At 39.9% G+C, this 21,027-nt stretch overlaps 1 protein-coding gene across 1 annotated transcript in view; it reads right to left on the reverse strand.

The window, feature by feature from the left end:
* ZCCHC2 (zinc finger CCHC-type containing 2) overlaps window positions 1–21,027 on the reverse strand; it is a 49,895-nt gene that overhangs the window by 19,602 nt on the left and 9,266 nt on the right. Inside the window, exons 2-7 of the mRNA XM_080682998.1 lie at window positions 17,640–17,751; window positions 15,173–15,249; window positions 12,195–12,266; window positions 7,726–7,838; window positions 4,582–4,676; window positions 1,744–1,827 (exon numbers count right to left, since the gene is read on the reverse strand). Of these exons, the coding sequence (XP_080539124.1) occupies window positions 1,744–1,827; window positions 4,582–4,676; window positions 7,726–7,838; window positions 12,195–12,266; window positions 15,173–15,249; window positions 17,640–17,751 (553 nt within the window). The remainder of the gene's footprint in view (window positions 1–1,743; window positions 1,828–4,581; window positions 4,677–7,725; window positions 7,839–12,194; window positions 12,267–15,172; window positions 15,250–17,639; window positions 17,752–21,027) is intronic.

Here is a 21,027-nt window from a genome sequence, read left to right on the forward strand (position 1 = left end):
CATGTACCCACCTCCCAGATGTCTCTATGTCTCTTTTTATTAAGAAACAAAATATCACAGAAGCAACTGAAGGCCCTCTTCCATTCAACTCCCTCTCTCTACCAGAGTGAACTAGTGAAAATATTTCAGTGACTGTTTTTATTTCAACTACCCATATATGTATTCACAAACACATTCAGTAGTGTTACATGTTTGAATATAATTATGTTAAATGCCACCTAGCATGATGAATATGTCACATTTACTTATAACTTTATTAACATTTAAAGCATTTGTGTTAATATCCATTTGCTATTACATATAATGGTACCTTGAGAACCTCAGTCCCTGTCCCCTGACACATGGACAATTTTCACAGAAGTAAAATTGCCGGGCAGTAGCATAAAATTAATTACCTCTAAGTTCACTACACAATGTCAAATTTCTGTCCAAAATAGTTATGACAATTTATATTCCCATCAGCAGATGAGAATTCCCATTACTTCATATCCTTGATGTCAGATAAAAAATGTTTTGCCAATCCAAAGATTGTGAAAGGATATCTCATTATTTTTATTTTTAAAACTAGAGGCCTGGTGCACGAATTCATGCACAGGTGGGGTCCCTAGGCCTAGCCGGCAATTGGGGCTGTCTCGCCCAGTCCCAATCAGGGCCTATGGGGGCCGGCAAGCAAGCCAGGGAGGGACTGCATGAGGGCTCTGGGGCATATCTGGCCCTCTCACTCAGACCACAGCAGCAAGCTAACCTAACAGTTGGAGCATCTGCCCCTTGGCGGTCAGTACATGTCATAGCGACTGGTCGAGCAGTCTACCAATTTTATTTATTTTTATTGAATTTACTGGGGTGACATTGGTTAATAAAATTATATAGTTTTCTGGTGTACAATTTTATAATATATCATCTGTATATTGTATTATTATTTTTTAATATATTTTTATTGATTAGAGAGAGGAAGGGAGAGGGAGAAAGAGATAGAAACTTCAATGATGAGAGAGAATCATTGATTGGCTGCCTCCTGCATACCCCCCTACTGGGGATTGAGCTGGCAACTCAGGCACATGCCTTGACTGAAAATTGAACTGTGACCTCCTAGTTCATAGGTCAATGCTTAACCACTAAACCACACTGGGCAGGCAGGTCATGCTTCATCTTGTCAAGAAAGCCTTCTTATCCCAGATATTAATGTTTAAATTTTACATATTACATTAAGTTTACATGTTATATTTAATTTGTCATTCACATCTAATTATATATATACTAGACACCTGGTGCATGAAATTCGTGCACTCAGGGGCGGGGGGGGGTCTCGCAGTGTCAAGCCCCCGCCAGTGCCTGTGGGACCCCAGGCCTTGGTGCGCGGAGCCGCGGGACCCCAGGCCTCAGCATGCGGAGCCACAGGACCCGCCTCCACAACATGCACACAGCATCAAGTCCCCACCCACCCACACCTCGCTGCACATGCACCTGCTGTGCACACAGCCTCCTGGTGATGGGTTGTTACGGCGTGAGGGTGTCACGACCACATAGGCTTTTATTATACAGGATAGGATTTTTTATTGGAAAGCTAGCCAACATCATTTACTGGATAGTATATTCTTTCCCCACTTATTTGTAATGCTACCTGTCACATTCCAAGTTTCCATATGTCTGTTTCTCAGCTCCTTAACCTGTTTTAATGGTCTGTTTGCCTATCCCTGTTCTAAAACCAGGCAGAAGGACTTATTCCAGTGAATCGACATTTACCTTCTTCTTGACTTGAAGCTTCTGAGCTGTCTTCTTTTAAGTGTTCTAATATCTTGGAAGTCTTCAGAGAAGGTTGTAAATTATCTGTAGGAAGTATTTAATACCATTAACTTTTTAGGAAAATTATGATAAAGAAAACAAATATAATGATTATTTTTCTCCCAGGTAAGGCTACAGTGGAGTTAGTAACAGAGAACATTTCTACCACATAGGACCTTTAAGAAATAAAATGACACAGCACTGGGCAGGAGTGGGGACCCTGATTCTGGAGACTAGGTCTCCTCATAAAAACCACAGGACTGAAGCAGATGCTTGACATCTGTCAGTCCCCCATCCCCACCCCTACACCGCATGCTCAGTGCTTCTCAAACATTTGTAGTGTTATGAAACTTTTTAAAATGTCTAATTTGTTGTGGGTCATTACTTTTATAAAATACAGTTGTGGCAATATCAAAAGAATAGGTGTCTACTCTCAGTTTCGTTCTTTTATCACAGACCAGTGACAACCATTTGTGGACCAGCACTGACCCACAGAAAACACTGTTAGAGCAATGGATTAGTTATCCTTTTAAATATAGAAAATCCAGCAGGATTCCAGAGTTCAACATTTGAAGTCATTTAGGAATTTAATATTTGTTTTCTCGGTTGTCAGGATGTGGAATGTTGCTCTCTCTCCCACATGGGGGAAAAAAGATAGAGCTGCTATTTTTCAAAAGAGCGAGGGTAAATGAACTTTGACAGTAACATGTTCTTTGGTGAAACAGCTTCAACATCCTGACCAGATTGTCCATAATCTCAAAATGTGTACTTTAAGACATTATTTTCACAACAACTTGATATCTTAAAACAAGATCTACCAGCTTCTTTAGCATTCACTGCTCATGTCATTTAAATACTGCTAAGCTCTCAAGATGAGTTTTCTGTCATTTACGTATATACTACTCACTTGGGTGAATTTTCCTGGGCAGCCTATTAAAACCTGAATTAAAAGTTTAATTTTGTGCACCAATGCCTTTTTAGAACTAATCAGACATGATTTATAGGTAAATAGTCAGTAAGAAGTACTTAAACTTGGTGTAAGGAGAAAGCACTGATTGTTAAATCTATACACTCTAGAATGACCAGGATTCTCTTTTTAAAAAGCTATTGTCACCCTAGCCCAGCCTTGGGCAAACCACGGCCCGCTAGCCGGATCCGGCTGTTCTATCCGGTTCTCTTGCTCTCTCCTCCGCTCCTTTACTTTGAATTTGTATTAGTTCACACAAACACTCCATCCATGCTTTTGTTCCGGCCCTCCGGTCCAGTTTAAGAACCCATTGTGGCCCTCGAGTCAAAAAGTTTGCCCACCCCTGCCCTAGCCTGTTTGGCTCAGTGGATAAGAGCATCAGCCTGTGGACTGAAGGGTCCCAGGGTCAAGGACACATGCTGGATTTCGATCCCCAGTAGGGGGCGTGCAAGAGGCAACTGATAAATGATTATCATCATTGATATTTCTCTCTCTCTCTCTCTCTCCCCCTTCCTCTCTGATATCAATAAAGAAATATATATATATTTTTAAAAAGCTATTGTCACTATTCAGATGTAAATTTAACCATGGAGTTGTTCATCTTCTCTTAGTCTAGTAGTAAAGAAGAGTCATTAATTCCAATTGCTACTTATCTGTTTAAAATATTTAAGGCATACATATACACACACAGATGATTCAAAACTTTAAAGTTAATCCATATGTTATAATATCCAATCATATTATTCTTTTACCTCTTTCCCACCTAAAATTTAAAAAACATGTATTTTCTTTCCCCTTTAAATATAGGAAAATGTGACTTCTTTGAAAACAGAAGATTAAAAAAACACAACTCAGCTACTTGCTATAGTGGCTGAGCTTAAAATTAGCAGAAATTCTCCTACAGCACACAAAAATGTTACTGGCAAAATATTATTTTTAAAAGGTAGCTGAGATAGATGTGTATAAAACTAAACACAAGGCAGACTGTGATGAATGCTGAAACATAAGGGCAAAAGCAAACTACAGGAACATAAGAGAAAAACTAGAAACTTCATGAGGTAATATTTCAGTTGGGTCTTAAAATAGGTGTGACTTTAACAGGCTGTCACAAAAGAAGCATATTAAGTTTGAGTGCAGAATGAGCCAGAACACTGGGACAGGAAATGGCAGGTGTATTGAGTGACTGCCCAGCCTTCCAACTTTCAAGGTTTTGAATAGGGAATTAACAATTTGATCTCTGAGATAATCCTGAGATAGGTTAAAGTACAGTGAGAAATCAGAATATAAGAGAAGAGCTAGGCTTTGTATAGTCCCTTCATGAAAGAAAGAAAAAAAAAAGCCTCACTGACAACAATGAGCTTGGTAAGGAGAGGGTGAAAAGGAAGGCGTCCTTTGTCTGGTGTGGCTTGGCCTTTAAATGACTGCATAGGAAGAGGAAAAATGAAAAGAATAAGGCTGAGGTTTGCAGCCTAGGAGGCTGGGAGTTCTTCATGGGAGGATCCAGGGGGAAAGGTGGAGTATAAGAGTATATTATACAGCAAGCAACCAGCACTGTGGCAAGGTCTGTAAAGAACCTGGTGATCCTGTATGTCCATGAGTTCAAGAGACTTGTCCCCGGCCTTGGAATCAGTCTGTTTCGTGACCGTAGCTTTTACATATTATTTTCTTTAAAACTGCAGCATAAAATTCACTTATATCTACCAATGTTTCTTAATTGTAAGCTACTATTCCTTGACTTTAACTGAAATGACAACCCCATACAAGACGGCATGGTGAAGCAGGAAACCCAAGCAGGAAAACATCAGATTTCTGCAGAGGAGCAGTATGCTTACTGAGGCTGTGTCGAGGGTCTGAGGATCTGGATTGAAAAAAGCTGTGGACTTTCTGACTCTGGAGAAAAGCTTGTGATGAGGTTGAAAATAGCTGCCTGCAGAGAAAAAGAAAGGAGATTTGTTAATTTCATCTAATATAAATACACAAAAGTCACAGTCCAGGGGTGGGCAAACTTTTTGACTCGAGGGCCACAATGGGTTCTTAAACTGGACCGGAGGGCCGGAACAAAAGCATGGATGGAGTGTTTGTGTGAACTAATATAAACTCGAAGTAAAGGAGCGGAGGGGAGAGCAAGAGAACCCTCTGCTCTTTCGGCTCCGCGGGCCGGATAGAACAGCCAAACAGGCCGGATCCGGCCCACAGGCCGTAGTTTGCCCACGGCTGGTTTAGACTGTAAAGCAAACATAAGTGTCAGTTTAATTCAGGCATAAAAAAAATAAATTGTTTTCCTAAGAAAATGAATATTATTTTCTAATGTATTTCCCACAGGAGGAACTGAATAAAAGTTAACAAAACTTATTTGCAAGAATCTAATAAATAGGCTTATTTTTAATTTTGTATAATGTAATGGTAAGGTTTCAATTCTGGCGAAAGGTGTATACTACTTCAGCCTTTTGCCCAAGTGGGCCAGCCTTTCTGCTCAGAAAAAGTACAGTTCTCATAGCTGTGACTTTTCACCATTTGATGTACCATGAAAAAAACCCTTCCTACACTCTGAACACAGGAGGTGGGAAGTCTGGGACGCTAAGAGTCAGAGAGACTATGGAGCGTAGTGGTCAGGTCAGTTCCAAGTATTATTACTACCTCCCAAGGCATGACTAAGCAATGATTCACTCCAATGTATATCACACCATGACTCTAGGCTGTTATCTTTGAAAACCAGAATTCTTCTTATTTTATTAGTATAATTAAAATATTCCATCTGGAGGTCTTCCCTACAAAAGGGACCCTATAAAAAAAGGCAAAGTTATAGCACAGTGTAACGGAATGTTTACTTACTGATCTGAACACCAGCTCAACTACTGAAGAGCTGAATCATCCTAAACAAGCCTTGCAGCTTCAATTTCCTCATAGGCAATACTACCAATTCTTCAAGGTTATGACACTCAAAAATATATGTAGCCCTGACTGGTTTGGCTCAGTGGATAGAGCGTCGGCCTGTGGACTGAAGGGTCCCGGGTTCGATTCCAGTCAAGGGCATGTACACCTTGGTTGCGGGCACATCCCCAGTAGGGGGTATGCAGGAGGCAGCTGATTGATGTTTCTCTCTTATCGATGTTTCTAACTATCTCTCCCTCTCCCTTCCTCTCTGTAAAAAATCAATAAAATATATTAAAAAAAAAATAAATATATATATATGTAAATTAAACTGTCACCCTGCTACTTAATGTACAAATCCTCTTCCATTGTTTCTGAACACTTTAAATGTTCCCTTAAAATTTTAATTCTTAACTCTTTCCCAAGGTTTTTGACCTATCATTCAGATTATAAAGTCATTAAGTTCCACACCAATATATGACCCTTATGGGCCAAAGTTGCCTTATACATAAAGCAAACTTGCTTCTTAGCACTCAAAATGTGGAGGTAAATATTCAACAGGAAGACAAATAAAGGAAATAAATGGAAGAAAAATTGAGATATGAAGTAAGGAGCTAATCTAAATTTCCAGGTCTGAACACATTGCCTAAAATTGGGGATTAAAACCCAGAGTCAGTGGATTCTCCATTTACATTTACAAACCAGTTGTTCAAAACCATAAGCAGGCACACCTTTGATTCAAGGCTTGAGTTCCAAGAGACAGCCCAAATCCCACCTGCACACACTAATTGCAAATCCACTATGGCCGTGGTCAGCAAACTGCGGCTCGCGAGCCACATGCAGCTCTTTGGCCCCTTGAGTGTGGCTCTTCCACAAAATACCATGGCCTGGGCGAGTCTATTTTGAAGAAGTGGCGTTAGAAGTTTAAGTTTAAAAAATTTGGCTCTCAAAAGAAATTTCAATCGTTGTACTGTTGATATTTGGTTCTGTTGACTAATGAGTTTGCCGACCACTGGACTATGGGAACCACACCTGAGGTACAGACAGGCCCGGGCTTGAAATCAGTGTACAGACTGAATGCAGGGTGGGCTGTACCAACCTGTCTCTACTTCACTTATAAACCCACTAGAGGCCCGGTGCATGAAATTCACCGGTGTGGGGGGGGGGGGGGGGAGGTGTCCCTCAGCCCAGCCTGCACCCTCTCCAATCTGGGACCCCTTGAGGGACATCGACTACCCGTTTAGGCCCGATCCAGCTAGGACATCCCTCTCACTGGCTCCCAACTGCTCACCTGCCTGCCTTCCTGATTGCCCCTAACCGCTTCTGCCTGCCAGCCTGATCACCCCCTAACCACTCCCCTGCCAGCCTGATTGATGCCTAACTGCTCCCCTGCCAGCCTGTTTGCCCCTAACTGCCCTCCCCTGCAGGCCTGGTCACCCCCAACTTCCCTCCTCTGCCGGCCTGGTCCCCCCCAACTGCCTTCCCCTGCTGGCCTGATCACCCACAACTGCCCTCCCTTGCAGGCCTGGTCCCTCCCAACTGCCCTCCCCTGCTGGCCATCTTGTGGCAGCCATCTTGTGTCCACATTGGGGGGGGGGGGCAGCCATCTTTGACCACATGGGGGCAGCCATCTTGTGTTGGAGTGATGGTCAATTTGCATATTACTCTTTTATTAGAGAGGATTTCCTATTTCTCATTTGCACTGTCCCCTATCCATTATAACTTCTGTATTTCTTAAACGACAAATGATACTAATCTAAAATTCACAAACTGAGAATGAAATGTCTAACATCTTAATGGTGTTGAGATCACAAGCTAGCCATACAAATAAATTAAAAAATGATTCCCCCTCTGGGGAAAAAAGAGGTTTCACTGAATATTTGCATATTTTAGAAACAATCATTTCTGATTTCAGAGAGGTAAAGAGAACAAATGATAAAAGAATTAGTTTGGTGTCTCACTGTGAGTCAAGACCTAAACAACATAAGGATAAGATGACCATGTTAAAAAGTGCTCCAGAGGAAGACTTTGTGATCTGCCCCAAGTCCTCCAAGCAGCGGTGACGCCGTCTGTGACACTGAGTGCAGTGTCCAGCGAACTATTACCTTAAGATGGGCTCCAGATCAGGATGTCGCCGTTCCTCCCGCTTCAGTGACCCCTGATTCAGGGCTCTCAGGATGGTCTTGTCAAAAGTCTCTGAAGACAGTTCCTTAGGAAGCTGGAAAATAAAAAGAGCATCGTCAGGGTTAAGTTTCTCACCTGCTTGGTAAATGCAGGCACAGAGGCAAATAAATGCCACCTGCTCAAGAACCACCCCAAAGCAGTTCCTTTTCTAAATCTTCACACGGGGGTGGGGGGCCCATACTGAAGCAGCGTAGGTTCTTCCACTAGGACAGTGGTCGGCAAACTGCGGCTCATGAGCCACATGCAGCTCGCGAGCCGAGGTTTGCCGCTCTGTTGACCAGTGAGTTTGCCGACCACTGCTCTAAGGCATTACCCTTACCCAGAAGTTTTGACTTCAGGTTAAAGACATTAGTACATTATTAAAATGTTTTTTAAGTGTTTTTCCCTAAGGCAGTGGTCGGCAAACCGCGGCTCACGAGCCGCAGTTTGCCGACCACTACGCAGTTTGCTGACATCTGTCCTCCAAACACACCTAGGGGCTTCCCAGGGAGCAGGGTCACCCAGCAGCATTCAACAAGCTTCTGGAACACACGTGCAAATACCTCACACCACAGTGAGGTCTCACCCACACCGAACTTGTTCAGTTAAAGGGAATATTTTGCATAGTGAAGCTAGTATTATTTTTATCCTCAAATGTATTCTGAAAAGTGTTATCTCTGCCTTTAGTTATCCCTTTTGTGCCTCCTTTTACCCTGAATCACAGGCAATGTCAGATTACCTATTTAGACACCAAATAAAGAACTGGGTATGAAAAATGGGGTAAAAACTCTTAATCTAACTTATATTTAAAAACAACCCACTAATTAGAGGTTTAGTAATCTTTTCCTCAATGTGATGGAGGTACCCTCAGAGCACTGGAAATCACACACAAAATCATCACTTGGCCAAGAAAATTTTTAAGTTAAAAACAAAATTTTAAGACAATATATTTAGTAACTACTTTACTTTGAAAAGTTCTTAGTAATCTATATAAAACTAACTTTCCAAGTCTTTCAAGAATTCAAGGTTTTAAATTTGACTTTTGATAACTAGTCTTTCCTAGGTACTCTTGAATTATTGGCACTTTCCCTAAAATTAAGGATAGAACCATTAACACAGTCTCCAAGTAGCCCCAGGAATAGAACAATCTATACAAATGGTCAGTTTACATATTGATTTTAATTGGAGAACCAGAACCCAAAGTAAGTATTCTTCTGACAAATCAGAATTCTGAGTCAACAATTCAGAAATGGAAAATTCAAAGGTAGCAAAAAGTATTGTTCATTTTAGGCACAGTAAGACTGTGGAAGCAAGATGTTATGTGAGAATGAAGTTCTTTCTCGTTCATTTATTAACCTATTGAGGTCGAAGGTTCTGTTGGCATCCCACACACACCACTAACAGGAAGAAATAAGTTCTGAATCTACCTATTTTCCAAAGAAATTACTATTCATTTCAATATTTAATTTTTCTATTATTGTCCTAATAGATTTAGGACACTAGTCATATATTACCCCCATTTTAAATACGATTTCTCCTGGATGTGCATACACAGCCAAAGAAAATTAGCTTTGTGGAGAAGTCTTTTTCCACTACCAATGGCTGAATGCTCTTCTAGTAGATCCATTTTCAACTGCTCAATGACTGTTCATACGACCGGGCAGTGTGGATGTACAGTCATCAGTATTTATAAACTGATCTATTTTCAAGTGGTTTTATCTTTAATTTTCAGAGACTATTTCCAGTCCTAGAAGAAGGCATATTTGCTAAAAATGCAGCTTTCACTCATGTCTCTTCTATACTAGTCACCGTTTTGGATTTTCTCACCTCTTGGTTTTGGTTCCTGCACATCTAGCCTCCCACCTCTGGCGCCCTGGCTGGGCCTCAGCACAGCATACGCTCAGAGTGCCAGGAAGTTTACACCTTGTTATCACAAGCTGTTCTTTAAAAACACTGAGGCCTAATGGATAACCACCTATAAGACCTCATCACAATTTTTGTGACTCCTTGTTCAGTCATCCTGTCAGCAAATATTCAAACTCCACCCCTGTCCTAGGTACTGTTTCGGCAGTGTGGGCACAACAGTGATAGCAGAAACCACTTGGTCCAGAGAAATACCAGACAGGGTGTCAGGTGCTAAGGAGAGGCAGCTAAAGGTGGCTGGCAGGACACAATTTGTGGGAAAAAGAATGTGAAAGCACTGGCCTCAAACCCACTCTTCCACATTACAGCAAACTAGAGGTTTGGTTAAACAGCAACTATACAAGTTAGAATTACAGGCTGTGAAAAGAACAGCTTTTGCTCTTAACTTTTGTAGACTTTAAAAGGAATGTAAAAAATAAAAATGATATACAGAAAATTTAAAAGTGTATCTTAAATACACAATTAATTTCTACACATTCAAAATATACTGCCGACTATTTCATATAACTTGATAAGTCATCTGTCCTATTTTAGAAAAATAGTATATTCAAATGTTGCCTAAGCAGGGGGATTGTTAATTACCATGATTCTGAAAAATGAATTACTTATTTGGAGCTGTATTTTTTCAAGTAACTAAGGTTTTAGAAAAATTGTGTGATGAAAATGAAATGTGTCAAGACAAATAGCAGCTGAAGCGTAGGGCCACCCAGTAGGAGACAGACTCTGCCCAGGCGCCAGGCCCCAGGCTGGGGTCGGTCAGGTACTCTCTCAGCACTGGAGACAGGGAAGTAGCAGCCCCACTCTAACTCCGTGTAAGTACCAGCCTTGACAGCTGGCAGTGCTGGGCTGCAGGGTATTTGAGCCTTAGCTGTTTATCCCCTGCAACCCACCCTCAGCTCTAGAATTCGGTCATGGAAAGGGCAACAGAAAAAAGGAAATGAAGCACATTGCTCTCTAACCCAAATGAGGCCTGTTTTGGATAAATTTATTCTATGAAGAGAAAAGTCACAAGTAAGTAGAAAAGAATTTAAAAGCGCATGTGTGGGCGGGGTAGGGTTGCCCTTCCTTATTCTTCAATAGGCTGCTAGCCAGGAGCTACCTTCTCCTCCGGGTGCTGAGGAGAAAGTAGCTCACAGACCACAGTGCTCACACACCTCTCCTTCCACCACTCTCTCCTCCTCCCCATGCTGTCTGAGGCTCACATGTCACAGGCATGCGACCTGTGGCAACTGGAAATTAATAACCCTCATCTTTACATGCAGTTAGGTCACCAGCTTGAAGTCGAGTTCTCAGCCCTTACCCTAGATTTAGTTTAAAATAAGCCATAGGAAAATGGAAATGAATCAAGTTGTTCCCAGGAGTTCTCACCCAGCGGGACTGACACTGCCAACACAGGGAACTATGTGCTCCTCAGAACCAGTGCCTCCCGTGCTGCCCACAGCTGTGCAAGCTGGAGGCAAACAGCCTCCTAGCTTTACGAGTAAACAGAGACCCATGTGATCTGAAAGAACAGATTTATGGTGACAAGTACTGTCCTGAAAATTTCATATGCTACTGGTTCAATAACTATGTCACACCTTTACCTAAAAGTTATTAATTCAATTGGCAATGTTTTCTGCTTCTGGACTTTCTGTTTTATCTCTGTACTAGAGGCCTGATGCACGAAATTCATGCAAGAGTAGGCCTTTCTTCTTCTTCTCCCAGCTGCTGGCACCATCTTCCCTCTGGCACCCGGGACCCGGGCTTCCCTTGCAGCCTCAGCTTCGTCCAGAAGGTCATCCAGAAGGACATTGGTCTAATTAGCATATTACTCTTTTATTATTATAGATTAACTATAAATTTTAAAACATTTGCTTATTGAAAAACAGTAATTTATTTGGTTATCCATTTAAACGTCTTCCCTTATTTTAATATTTATCTCTACCCACACACTTTTCAATAAAATAAAATTAGAATAAAAGAAATAGATGAGAGTTTGAACAAAATGATCTAAGAACCCTTTCACCTCTGCAAGTCTATAAGATGTTCCCATTGTACCTTATTGGAGAATCTATCATTGTGTGAGTGGAGGGGGACTTGGAACTCAAAGAAGAAACAAATGGAGATATATTTAAGGAGTCCACAGAAGGAGCTGAAGAGCTGTCAGGTCTGAGATCCACTACCAAATGCAAACAAGCCTCATCTTATTTTGCAGACACACTCTTTCATAGGATGTACTCCAGCCACCAACATTACACATCTCAGCAAGGAAGTAGGAAAGGTTCCATTTAAAAAAAAAATGTTGAAAATCCTTCATTTCCTTATATTCGTAATATAAAGAAAACTTATGTTTAGAATAACGTGACATTTTCTACAGCTAATGTTCATAGAGAGTTCTCCAACCTTTAAATATGTATTTTAATTTCCCAGGAATTAATTTTGATGTAATGGTTTTTGGATTCTGTATATTATGTAAAAATAATTTTAACAACAAAATCTATACTTTTACCTTCAGTAGAAAATCCTGTAGTTCTTGGTGGGTTTTTGTTACTGTTGTGACTGAAAGATCAGACCAATTTACCTGATTAAAAAAACAACACAAACATATCATATGGTTATTTCTTAGGCAGGGAAACGGCTGGAAAAAAAGCCATGTGTAAAGCAAAGAGCCTTACTTACATTTTATTAAGATTAACAATTAGAAATATAAGGTTAATCTGGCATTGTCATCATTTCTTCAAAATTATTAAAATTAACTGCACATTGACATGTTCTACTCAAAAAAATTTTAGTAACTCATTTTAAATCACATGGGTTTTTTTTTTTAAAAAAGCTGTCTTTAAAAATATGTGACCATATTTTGGTAACTTTTCAGAAAGTGGACCTTCTTACATTCCTTTAGTGAAGGTGCAGAACTCTAACACGATGCTTTGAGAGTACAGCTCTATGCCCCAAGAAAGAGAAAAATTTTACCTCCTGGAACTTATGAAATATACATTATGAGAAATAACCAGTGCTCACTAGCCCTTCTTTGATAATACCATATTGTATTTTTATGGTGATTTATGAAGAGATTTCAACTTTATCTTAATTCTGTAAAATCCTATTAAGGTGGATGGGACAAGTATGACCCATTTAAAGATGGAAAAACTAAAACCCCAAAAGGCTGACTCACTTAGATTCGACTCTAAGTAACCAAAGAGTCAGAAGTGAAATCTATTATGCTGCTGTACCTCTTGAATACTTTTAATTCAGTGGATCTAATAGTGGCCCACTAATAATTTCTACTTTACAATTATTTGAGTTAAGTAAATACTTGAAAGATGTTAAATATCTAAGGCTTATCAACTAATCCTATTTAATAGCCTAATATGCTGTGCCCGTCCATTCAACCAACCAAAGTGTAATATGCTAATGATATGGTAAGGCCGCTCAACCGCTCACTATGACGTGCACTGACCACCAGGGGGCAGACAGTGGACCAGTTGCTATGACATGCACTGACCATCAGGGGGCAGACAGTCGACTGGTCGACCAGTCACTATGATGTGCACTGACCACCAGGGGGTAGATGCTCTGACCGGTAGGTTAGCTTGCTGCTGGTGTCTGGCCAATCAGGACTGAGCAAGATGGGCTGGACATGCCCTGGAGCCCTCCTGCAACTCCTCCTTGGCTGGCCAACCTCCCACATCCCTCCCCGGCCCTGATGGTGCACCGGTGGTGTCCCTCGGCCTGGCCTGCACCCTCTCGCAATCCAGGACTCCTCAGGGGATGTCGGAGAGCCGGTGTCGGCCCAATCCTGCAGCCCAGGCTGAGGGACCCCACAGGCCTCTAGTTGTATCATAATTAATCAGACACTTAAAAATATACTATGTCCTCACTTAATGTCAACAATAGGTTCTGCGACTTAAATAAAACAATGTATGGTAAGATCAATTTTACCATAGGCTGATATAAACAAGAGTTAAGTTCCCAGAGCATCTTATTAACAAAATAATGTGGTTATTCAAAGACCTACTACACAAAGTTTTATCTAGCAACCCCAAAGCGAATATCCTTATTAACTGACAGATCTTTTAGCTGATTTTTAGTTATTCAAATGTCTGTTGAGCAACTACTGTGTCAGACACTGTTTCAGTGAAAGGGATACAGGAATGGATAAGATAGCTGAAGTCGCTGCTGGCTGAGGTCCGAGTCTAGTGTAGGAGACACATGAAACAAATGGCTATATAATGATTCCCATCAGTGGTCATTGCGCCAAAGAAAATTAGTATGGTGTGGTGCAGGAGCAGGGAGAAGCCCATCAGATGGTGCCAAGAAAGACCTCAGAGAAGGGGGCATCTGAGCCAGTCTGTGTGTTGAAGGGATATCAGCTGTGCCACGGACTGAGGGTACATCATTCCAGAGCAAGGGGACACAGACCTTAAAGAAGGAGCAATCTTAGAGCTCCAGCAACAGAGGAAAGTTGGTGAAATGGATCGAAGACAGCAAAGACCGGCTTATGCCAAGTATTACAAAACTGTCAAGTGAAAAGTGGAGATAAGAACTTGAAATTTTCAAATTGAGGATATTTCTCCCACAAAGCAGAAGCCAGGACTCCGAAATTCTTTGAACAAATGTACTAAGCGAGTTAGATATGGTGGGATGGCAGCAGATGAAGATTCCTACTCTCCATGAGATAATAACCAAATAGAAAGAAAAAACACAAACCCAGATGTAAGAACCTGTGACGGCAATGTACCTTGGATGAATGAAAAAGCATTCTGTTGGAGGATCAGAAGTGGCTTCATGAGAAAGGTACAGCTAACATTTGGCAAGCAATACCTTTGGGGAGGAACTGAAGTAGGAAGCACAGAAACGTGGCGTCTTTCCATTTGGTTCAAGGCATGTACAGCCTTAGGAAAATGGGCTAGACAGAGAAGCCCAAGCAGGGAGAAATAAGGAAGATGTGGACAAGGAACCCATGTGACAGTGAACAGGCAAAGGAGACCTGCGGCCTAACAGAGTTGGGCTCTAAGGTTAATTAGAGCTGTTTGAAGGACAGAATGACAGCAGAGCAATTGGAGATAAGAAGGCAGGGCCACAAAGGCCAGAGAATAAAACCATCCTGGAGAAAGAAAAAGAGGAGAAAAATATCAAGGAAAACAATGCCAGGAAAAGACAAGGCCTGTGATTCTGATTTTAAAAATACTGGTGAAAATGGTTACTTTTACTTTTAAAAGATATATCTTATACCTTTAATCTAAACTCTGATAATTATTGTCAGAGAAATTTTCATGTGGTGGTACAATTTCTAAAAACTTGGCAAACCATGCAGAACACACTGAAAGCAGTACATCCCCTTAATTTAGACAAAGGTATACATTTGTTTAACTTTTCTAAGTTAGCAAACCTGCCAGAAGTTTTCCCAAAGATCAATGTTCATTCTTTCCAGAAGATTATTTAACATAAAATATGAGGCATTTTTTGTGGGTGAGAGTAGCTTACTTCAAAGGTGTACTCCCAATATTTGTCAGCCCTTTTTCTCTGGACTCCTTTCAAGATTATCTTCTCAATGTGTACAGCTGAAAGAAAGAAAACATGCTGACTTGTTCTACAGAGACTAGACACACATTTCAATTACCAAATGTGATAAATGCTACACAATTAAGCTATTTATCTTCATCTTAATTACTGCTCTTAAATCATGATTAAGCAAAAAACAAACAAAAAAAAAAACACCCAGAAGCATAGCAATGTGCCATCCATCCATGAAGTAATTTTTCCTATATCCATTCAGCATGCTGAATTTCTAAGCAGATTTAAGCACTCTGCTAAGCACCAAAGATAAAAAATAAAAGGTGCCTGCAGTAAAGATTATTTTTCAAGATGATAATCATCAAAACTGTTTGTTATTCATATTACTACAAAAACAGCACTTCAGATTCATCCAAAAGAAAACGTACTTAAACAATAATGAGGCTGGTAGTAATGAAGATGATAAAGGTCTTAGCGAAGAAATTAGGAAAGTGACTCAACAGACTAGCGTGGTCACTGCTGGATCCAGGGGACAGGAGATGGAGAAGAGGAGGGAAAGATTTGCTTTGCCTTAGAGGAAGAAGTTAAATCAGATGAAGCAGAATATACAAAGTAACTAAAGTATACAGGAAGAATTAAGGTTGTTATAGATCACGGAAGGTGGGCAATGAGAAAGCAGAAAACATACACAGAAATTTGCTGGTAAGCAGACATTCATAATAAACTAAGGAGATCTCATTGCCAGAATTTTGTGACAAGTTTCCAAATATATAGTGTTTGGTGGCCTGCTTCTGGGCCAATTTCCCCTTAGTGGGTGAAAAATGTTGAGGATGAAGACAAAAGAAAATCTCAAAAGCCAGGTGAGAAGCCTGTAACTCCTCAGAACTCCCATAGCATCATACAGGCCAAAGTGGAAAGGGAGGGTCTGCTGCTTTCAAAAGCTTTTCTATTAAATTATGTAAAGAATGATGCTACTAAATAAAAGCCATCTGAACTAATCTGTGTTCAGATATATAAAGTAGCTCTACTTCTGCAAACTGGTAGGCTATGGATAGGGGACAACTAGGGCATTATGGAACATGGCTATGTCTTCAGCCTTGATCTCAAGTTAAACCTGCCGTGATCTATCAGAATCAGGACGAGAGAACAAAAGAGTATGTGGTGAGGAATGGCCGATAATGTGAGATCCTCCTCCAAGCTTCATACATTAAAACTAAAAGCATGAATTACAAACATTTGTTTAAAAATTAACTACACAGCCCTGGCAGGTGTGGCTCAAGTCCACATACCTAAAGGTCTCGGGTTGGATTCCCGGTCAAGAGCACATACCTGGGTTGCAAGTCGGATCCCCAGCCCTAGTTGGGGAGTGTGCGGGAGGCAACCAATTGATGTGTCTCTCTCACATAGATGTTTTTCTCTCTCTCTCTCTTTCTCTCTTCCCCCCACTTTCACCCCCTATTTCTCCCCCTTCCCCTCTCTTTGAAAATCAATGGAAAAAATATCCTCAGGTGAGGATTAATAAATATTAAGAATACAAGAAATTATCTCTAGTACCATTCTAACTATTAGCATTTTGATGTAGTCTTTTCAATTTTTTTTTTTAAAGGACCTTCATTGTAAAACCAAACTCCCTTTAGGTGACTCCTATGATCCGTGTGCTTGGTGGAAGAATCTATGATTCAAGTAGTTCAATATTCTTGATTAGAAATGTAAACTTTTTTTAAACATTAAACATTTCTACCTATTTTTCCTCTGTAAGGAAAAATGTATTACACCAAAAGGATTATTATTTGGACTAAAAAGAGATAAAATAAGGTCAATTCAAAGCTGTGATAACTAGCATGATGCTTCTCGCCCATCCTTCACTCTTCCAAGGCTGCCAGGTAACTGACTACATTTTCCATTTCACTGTTTCCCTCAACACAGGTAATGGACTCCCCAAATGTTAAGAGCATGTCTAAACTCATTTCTTTTCAAATAGCAAAGTCTTTTCATTCCCCCATCTCCAGCCCTCTTGAAAACTGCATTACTGCAGGAAGAATGGACTTGTAAGAAATTTCTTCTCTCTCTTACAGTGATCCTCTATAAAATTAATTTTTTCAGTAGCCACTGAGCACATCCTACAGATATAGCCCTATAATAAAAACTTTGGGAAATGTTAAGGTCTCTGCCCTCCAAAGACCTGCAACCAGATTGAAGACAACTGACTACAAGGCAGGGCCAAGTAAGCACATGCCAGGGTGGACCGAGTGGTGTGGAGCTATAGCCCAGATGCAGACTCAAACAAGTAGGAGGACTGGCTTTTGAACTAAACCAAGGACCAGCAGGCTTTCTCTACTCCAAAAAGGAGACAGAAGAGTTAGAGTGAACGAATGTAAATAGACTCTGCAATCTTTCCACTTATAGATGCTTTAAGTTAGCAAAAAATACAGCATACCTTCTCGCTGGGTTCTATGAGGTGCCACAGTAAGTCCGTCATGAGGTATTGGGGCGTGTTCTATTAAACTGGCCTCATAAGTTTGCACGTAATCACCATGAGCAGAGTCATTCTAGATCAGAAAAGGGGCGCATGTTAATTGACTTAGAAGAGTACATTCTATAAAATAAACCAGATTTAAGTCTTGTACTTTTAGTAGCAACCCTTTTAATAGCAATTTTTAGAGATCAAATAGGTGATTACAAAGTAAAGGCAGAAAGGTGCAAAGTGTCATAGGAGTAAGGAAAAAATTATCAATATTTATCTTAATTTAACAGCAATATTCTATCAATTACTCACTGTCCCACTTTTCTTGCATATTACTATTCAGAATTGCCAATGATGTCAATTTTATACCAAAGTGAACCAGAATCGAAGCAACATAAATAAAAGATGGTAATCCCCCACTTATGCTAATCCCCCACTATGTAAGGACATTGGTATTCTTTACATTAATTATTATGCAATTTTTATTCATTACTTGGGTTTAGTGACAGTCTAACAAGATGCTTTGTTGGGAAAATGTTTTACAAAAGGTATCATTAAAAAAACCAAATCTTTCTAAACAAGAATGTGTATGGACAGTGAGTTTATTACTAATGTTAAACCACCTCACGGTAACTAGGTGCTCTAAATCTAATTGAATTTGCTCAGCCAATCATCAGTGAACTGGGGTGAGTTTTACTCCTAGGAGAACTGCTGCTTGAAGGAATACAGAGCATGCTGGTGTACACACAGCTCTCCAGCATTATCATGTGTGGACTGTTACTATAACACCCAATACCTCTTAGGCTCTACAGCAGGTCGCCCCACAGGTTGAGAACCATTAGCAGGGTCACCTAAGACCATTGGAAAACACAGATATATACATTATGATTCATAACAGTAGCAAAATTACAGTTATGAGGTAGCAACGAAAATAATTTTATGGTTGGGGGTCACCACCACATGAGGAACTGTATTAAAGGGTCGTGGCATTAAAAAGGTTGATAACCACTGGGAAGAAATGAAGCAAACAGAACAGCCGAAACTTCCTAAAAATCCTATTGTAAAATATTTTGTTCTGCTGTCTCATTATGCATCCTGGCCTGCCAGTTGACAGCTCTCTCTCTGGGAATAAAGTATCACATTCGCTACTCTGGGGAGCTAAGCTTCAGCCTTATACAGTAGTTGTCTTCCTCTAGAAGCCCAAGGAAATAAAGATTGTCTACAAAGAACCACTTAATGAGAAGAACACAGACCTCTTAAATCAACATCCAACCTCTAAAACATTTAGCACAATGGCATTCATCACTTTCCATCATTACTGATGTTTAAAAGTTGGATACAGGAATTCTTCTAATGATAACACAATCAATGTATATCCAACCCAAACCATATAATCATTTACTACAAAGTAATAAAACCACATTGGCCTAACACTACTGAAAGTACTTTAAAAATCAATACAAATAAAGCACTGTACTCCTCTCAAATACCTGTGTTAGCTGGAAAAAGTTTAGTGACGAGGTCAACCATTTCCTATAGAATATTTTTCTACCATGATTATATGTGGTTCATAAATTAAAAATTACACACACTTTCCAATGTAAATCAAAATATACAAAACCCAATAGTTTTCGATAGGAAAATGAAAAAAATCAAAACCACAAGGTACACTTCACGCCCATTGGGATGGCTATTATCCAAAAACCAGAAAATAAGTATTGGCAGGAATTTGGAAAAATTGGAACCTTGTGCATTGCTGGTAAGGAATGTAAAATAGTGTGGCCATTATGGAAGATAGTCCAGCAGTTCCTCAAAAAAAAAAAAAATTAAACATCGAATTACCATATGATCCAGCAATTCCACTTCTAGAGGTATACCCAGAAGAACTGAGACTAGAACATATAACTGGTACTCCAATGTTCATAGCAGCATTATTCACAATAGCCAAAAGGTGGAAATAACTCAAACATCCAACAAGGGATGAACAGATAAAATGGTGTGTGTTGGGGGGGGTGGGGTATACAAATGAAATATTAGCCTTAAAAAGGAATAAAATTCTGACAGATACTACAACAGGGATTAACCTTGAGGACATCATGTTAAGTGGAACAAGCCAGACACAAGAGAATAAATATTGTATGATTCTACTTATATAAGGCACCTAGTTCATAGAGAAAGAAAGTAGAATAGGGCTAGAGAAAGGGAAATGGGGAGTAAATACAGGTTCTGTTGGGATAAAAGAAAAGTTCTGGAGATGAACAGTGGTGATGGTTGCACAACAATATGAATGTGAATGTACTTAATGCCACTAAATTATACAATCAAAAAGGGTCAAATAGAAAACTTTGTTATATTTTTTTTACCACAATGTTGCCTCCACAAATATTATATTGAAGTAACCATGAGAAAGTGGTTTGCTTCATAATCAAAATCACATTTTTAAAGTCTGAAGTTACTTTAAGAACACAATTTAGCAACCAAGAAAAAGCCTCCTTGTTTAATAAACTCTGAGAGCTCCTGGCTAACTCAAATCCACATGTCAAGTAACACAAGTGAGCTAGACATCTTATTCATTCCAGAAATTACTAAGATTTAATTTTTACACATTAAGGTCCATCACAATTACACATTGAGATTTCTTAAATGTGGGAAAGTTTGTGGAATAGTCAAATGGCTGGACTGCCTAAAAAGACTCTTTAAAAACATACCCTGAGAACAAAGGTCAGGCCTCATTCTACTCTAACAAAGGTCTAACTATGGATGGAACACACAGAGAGTGGGGAGGGAGAAAGCACCTCCAGTCCCCAGACGTGTTGTGTCTCCACACATTCTAGAGCAGAGACAAACAGACCTCACCTTTAGTTACCTGTCCAAATTCCTGGCCCATAGAGCTTCGAGAAATAATAAAATGATAGTTGGTGTAAGCCACTAAATTTTGGGGTAACTGGTTATACAGTTATAGCTTTCAAATTCTCTTATTTAAAGGCTACAACCAAAGCATGTTATTATTTAATAAGCAAGATTCCTAGAATGTCTTGTGTTGAATGTTAGAAAATGACTCATTATCAGAAACATTACTGAAATGTCAAATTTTATCCATTTTTGGTGGAAGAAGAGGGAATTCTCTAGGGAGAATTTAAGAATTACTTACTGCCTGTCTCTTTAATTGAGAGGATGTGGTAGAGAAGGCAGATGTTTTTCTCATCTCTACTCAATGAAATAGCACAACCCAATCCAACCCAAAGTAATGCCTTGAATCACCTATAGCATGTGATGAAAGGCAAGTTCTGGTGTGAGGAGAAACATGACTGGTAAATATATTAAAGTTATGCTCAAACAACTAAACTAACCCAAAGGTTGA

This window comes from Plecotus auritus (genome assembly GCF_963455305.1).
Source record: "Plecotus auritus genome assembly, chromosome: 8".
In the NCBI taxonomy this organism is placed as follows: domain Eukaryota; kingdom Metazoa; phylum Chordata; class Mammalia; order Chiroptera; family Vespertilionidae; genus Plecotus; species Plecotus auritus.